General features: G+C 48.2%; 1 protein-coding gene across 1 annotated transcript; it reads right to left on the reverse strand.

The window, feature by feature from the left end:
* Nucleotides 1–2,898: 2,898 nt before the first annotated feature.
* Nucleotides 2,899–4,025, reverse strand: LOC128492489 (olfactory receptor 1020-like). Its single transcript, XM_053465071.1, has one exon. It carries the CDS (start codon nucleotides 3,832–3,834, stop codon nucleotides 2,899–2,901), a length of 936 nt encoding a protein of 311 aa, XP_053321046.1. The 5' UTR covers nucleotides 3,835–4,025.
* Between the last annotated feature and the right edge of the window lie 1,097 nt (nucleotides 4,026–5,122).

Consider the following 5,122-nt stretch of genomic DNA (forward strand, 5'->3'; position numbering starts at 1 on the left):
GGTGTGTTCAGGTGACGACCTTCAGAGCCCAGATTAGCAGGTAAAACTTGTGAGGTCATATAATCTGCGCTTTCAGACAGGTGCTTCTCCGCTTCATTGGGCAGATGACAAGGAATGCGTAGAGAAGAACCCTGTACCGGGGCAAATGGGATTCCCCCGGCTCGTGAGTTTGAGGTCTGGAATTTAGCTGGTATCCGGATTTTTGGAATTATCAAAGGTAGGGGCCCCAAAGTTATTCCCCCCCCCCACGTAGCCAGTGCTGAGAGAAAAACCTCATTAGTCCCCCGCTCATGCGGTCTTGTGCTCTTGGAGACCCCTCATTTGGTCCTTTGCTTTGAGGCAGCCCTCATTAGTTCCTGCGCATGTGCTTCTGTCCTGTGAGAGGTCTCATTACTTATTTGTCCCTGCCTACCAGAACCTCAAAAAATCTGGGGGGATAGCTCAATCCTGCCCCTGAGTCTCACGCATACACTGTTCGTACACGCTGCCTTTACACACACCTGCCCACTAACACCCATATACACATACACTGCCCTTACACACCACTGCCCATATTGATGCCCACGGGGGCCAGCATGGCCAGAGCGGGCCCTGACTGGGATCCCGAGTAGGGCCGGGCTTTGACGCCAATGTTTCATAAGTTGGGAGTGGGGTTGTGACACGAGGCTGAGGGACATTTTGTTTGTTGTGTTATGTTGGGGTATTTATGCTGTCGGGCGGGGAGCTTACCAGGCATCTAGGGGGTGTGAATGCTCTGGGGGAGAGCGTTTGGTGGGAGGCTTCCGGTAGGTGGTGCCGGGAGCCTCAGGTTTGGCCGTCTTGTCGGTCCCTGTGTGGCTGTTCAGTGTTTGCGTGGAAGGCTTTATGGTTTTTGTTAATTATTTATATTTATTTATTATATTTATGTGTTCAGTTCCATAGTCTTTGCCCTTTTAATGCAGCAAGGTGTTGGGCCTAAGGTTGCGCGGCAATGACTTGGTTAATAAATATTTTTTTTTTTCAGATGTCTGTCGTTATTGGGAAATTGGGTGGGGGGCCGGCATAGAGGGTACTTCAGTCAACACGCATATACACATACACTGCCCTTACACACACCTACCCATAAACATACATATACCCATAAACCCACATATACACACACAGCCTATAGACACCCCTACCCATAAACACGCATATACACATACACTGTCCTTACACACACCTACCCATAAACATACATATACCCATAAACCCACATATACACACACAGCCTATAGACACCCCTACCCATAAACACGCATATACACATACACTGCCCTTACACACACCTACCCATAAACATACATATACCCATAAACCCACATATACACACACAGCCTATAGACACCCCTACCCATAAACACGCATATACACATACACTGCCCTTACACACACCTACCCATAAACATACATATACACATACAGCCTATAGACACCCCTACCGATAAACACGCATATACACACACAACTGCCCTTACACACAACTGCCCATACACACACCTACCCATAAACACATATACACACCAGCTTACAAACACACAAATACCTACACTGCTCTTACACACAACTGCCCCTATATACACACACACCAGCTTACAAACACCGACACATATATACACATACACTGCTCTTACACCCCTTTCTCCCCATCTCTTACCTTTCCTATCCTCCATTCTCCATCTTCCATCCTGTCGTAGGAGCGCGGGGTCTTTCACTTCAGATCTCTGCTTTATTGCTCCCTCATCACTATGCGCGGGGTATGACATCATATCACGGCACTCGGCATCATTTGCCGGCACGAAGTGATTAGGGAGCACAGAAGCCAAGATCTGAAGTGACCGACCCCGCTCGTGATCTCCCCAACCAGTCCCGCAGGCTGTGTGCCCCCAAAAAATCTCTGCTGCTGTGGACTACTCTTCCAGTGATACTCAGCCGGCATTATGGTGGACACCTGGCTGGCTGAGAATCATGGGAATTGTAGTTCACAGCTAGCATCTGCAGCTTTACTGTTGACTGCACTTCCCATGACTCTCAGCCAGCATCATGGAAGCAGTACGTCTGGCTGAGCCCCATGGGAATTCAGTGTGTTGGTTATTTTTAACATGCGTGACGAAGCGTGTTTTACGTGGCGGTGCGAGCGCGGCATGGTAACGTGCGATTGGGAGAGCGATCTCAACAAACAAACCGTCCCCGCATCCTGGGGGCCGCCATACATTTCCCAGCGACCGCTTCTCAAAGAAAACGTTCAGATGCCGGGCGGCAGGACGGGTTTTTCGGGAGTTATTTTCCACGCGCTTCGTCTCCATTTAGTTTATTGTGCAACAAAACCAACAGAACGATGTCTGTAAAAGCCACGTGACATTTCTGCTCCGACCGGTTATCATTGTCTTTTACCATTCACCCATTGTACAGCACTACAGAATATGACGGCGCTATATAAAGAAATGCGCATAAAAGCCCTGCATACCCCCCATATGTATTTGCCCCTTCCCTCACCCCCCGGGGTTTCTTCGGCTGCTGGTATACTCCCTGACAGTCAGCTCGAGCAGTGGCTCCGTGAGGGTTCACATTTGCATGCGCAGAGAGCGCTCCCATTGATTTCATTGGGAACACTTTCCTGCCACTGATTGGCTTCAAGTAATTAAATATATATTTTTTTTAAGAAAAACCATGAAAATGTATGTTTCTAAGCAACCTATAGATAACCTCACGTAAAGCAATTCTGTTATTTTTCCAGTCTATACACCCCTCACATACTGTGTATCCCACAGAAGCGGCCATCTTAACCCTACTCTGCCCAAAAGAGAGATGTCTTCTCCAAGCTTTTTTATGATAACGTGGTCCATATCCCTCGTTGACGTCTTGGTTGGGGGTCAGGTGTCAGCGAGATGCCATTTTGCGCAAAGTGTCCATGATAATCTGCTTAACCTGTTGGTTCCTCAGGCTGTATATCAGAGGATTGAGCATCGGGGTAACCACCGAGTAGAAGACGGACACCACCTTATCTACTTTATCAGACGCGCTGGAAGAAGGGCGCAAGTAAATGAAGAACACGGTGCCGTAGAAGATGGAAACGCACGTGAGGTGAGAGGAGCAAGTGTTGAAGGCCTTCTGTCTGCCCTCGGCAGAGTTCATCTGAAGGACCGAGGAGATAATGAGAGCGTACGAGACAAGGACGGTCATAAGTGAGCCTACGCCGCAAGACAACGTGAAGAACATGGTGACCATTTCACAGGAGACCGTTTCGGAACAGGAGAGCTTTAGTAATGGCCCGATGTCACAATAGAAATGGTCGATCAGGTTCCCACCGCAGAAGCAAAGGCTGAATACGCAGCTGGTCTGGACCAATGACTGGAGGAAGCCGAGGGCAGAAGACAGGAGAACCAGCCACAGACACTTCTTCACGGTCATTATGGAGGCATATCGCAGAGGGTGGCATATAGCAACGTATCGGTCGTACGACATGCCCGAGAGCAGAAGAGCCTCGGTTACTGCCAAGGCTGCGAAGAAGAAAAGTTGAAGGGCGCAACCGTTGAACGAGATGGACTTTCTCTTGGAGACCAGGTCGGACAGCATCTTGGGGGTGATCACCGTGGAGTATAGGAGGTCCACCAAGGAGAGGAAACCCAAGAAGTAGTACATAGGGGTGTGAAGAAACGAGGTGTTGTAGACTAGACTCATCATTCCAAAGTTACCTGCCATGGTGACCAGGTAGACAATTAGGAAGAACAGGAAGAGGAAAGGAACAAGCGATTCTTTATCAGTCAGTCCAAAAAATACAAACTCTCTCACCTTGGTCTGGTTCAAGAGATCCATCGAGCTCGGATCCTACTGTAGAATATCACCCCATTAGTCACAGCCACAACATGACAGACTTATCTGCCCTAATCTGCCCCACTTCCTTTAGTAATTGCCTATTGAGGAGAGGACATGGGTTCGTGGTTGACCTCGGTCAGAATGGAACTCCATTAGAATGCCCTTCTTCAGGTCTAGGGTGTCATAGAATATGGTGGCCATGTCTACAGGACCTCAATCATCTTAACGTACCATACATTTTATTAAACTAGTTTTCTTTGGACTAATCTGGTTCCAGACGTACAAAAGACGCCTCCTTGACCAAGGACAACGGGGTTCAGTCCAGTTCTGCAAGCCCAACTTACGCAATCAGTTCTGGAAACCGAACATAGAACATTACGGACCTAGAACGTTGTGTTCCGCTCCAGCCTCCGGCCGAATGATTTTACATTCCGTTCCAGAGAGGAGATTTCACAAAGTTTTGTGTCCAGCGGACCCGCCCAGCGTCGGAGACAAGTGATCCGTGTCACACGAGGAAGCTGCGCCTCGGGCTACATTCAGTTCTAGAGGCGAGACATCTACTCTATTCATAGTCTTATTATTTCTTTGGTGTTCTCTCGTCAGCGTAACCCGCCGACGGGTCAGGCTCCGAGCTCGCCTATAGTCCCCCCCGTGGTTACCGGCGACGTGTCAGCGCTTGCCCGTGTTTCCTTTAACGCGCCTCCTAGCTCGGAGCGCACGTTATCTGCTCCAAAGCAGATAAGAGCGAGGTGACCGAGAGTCTCCAGCTCATCCGACACCCGGCGGCTAACCTTAAACCCGCCGGAGCAAAATCCAGCTAGTCGGAGAGATACGTCATCGCAGGCCACCGCGTTCCCACGATCTAGAGCGGCTCCGCTCGTCGCGGGTTCCAGAACGCAAAGCCAATCAATGCCCGGATATCTGACCGCTATACATGTTAATATTAAATGGGAATGGATTAACCCCGTGAGCGCCAGGGTCGTGTGCAAAGATATCCAGACGGCTCCGAAGGGGTTAATTTAACAATGGGAATGTAACGATTTGAGACTAATGTAAATACATTTTGAATTATTATTTAAAGTTTTCTGATAGTGTTATTCTTACAGCTAAGTTCATTATTTTATTATTTATAATTAATATTAAAATAGTAAAAAATAATAAGAATAAATATTTTCATTTAATGTTTTAATGTCTGTCGAACATCCTTTGGAAATAAATCCTCGCTGCATTTTAATCAGTCGTTTTCAGGAGCCGTACGCCTATCCCATGCATGTTGAATCCCCTTGCT

This window comes from Spea bombifrons, chromosome 4, assembly GCF_027358695.1.
Source record: "Spea bombifrons isolate aSpeBom1 chromosome 4, aSpeBom1.2.pri, whole genome shotgun sequence".
In the NCBI taxonomy this organism is placed as follows: Eukaryota; Metazoa; Chordata; class Amphibia; order Anura; family Pelobatidae; genus Spea; species Spea bombifrons.

Bases quoted from the DNA above. Each gene is read 5' to 3' on its own strand.
- LOC128492489 (XM_053465071.1), bottom strand. From the start codon at position 3,834: ATGGATCTCTTGAACCAGACCAAGGTGAGAGAGTTTGTATTTTTTGGA.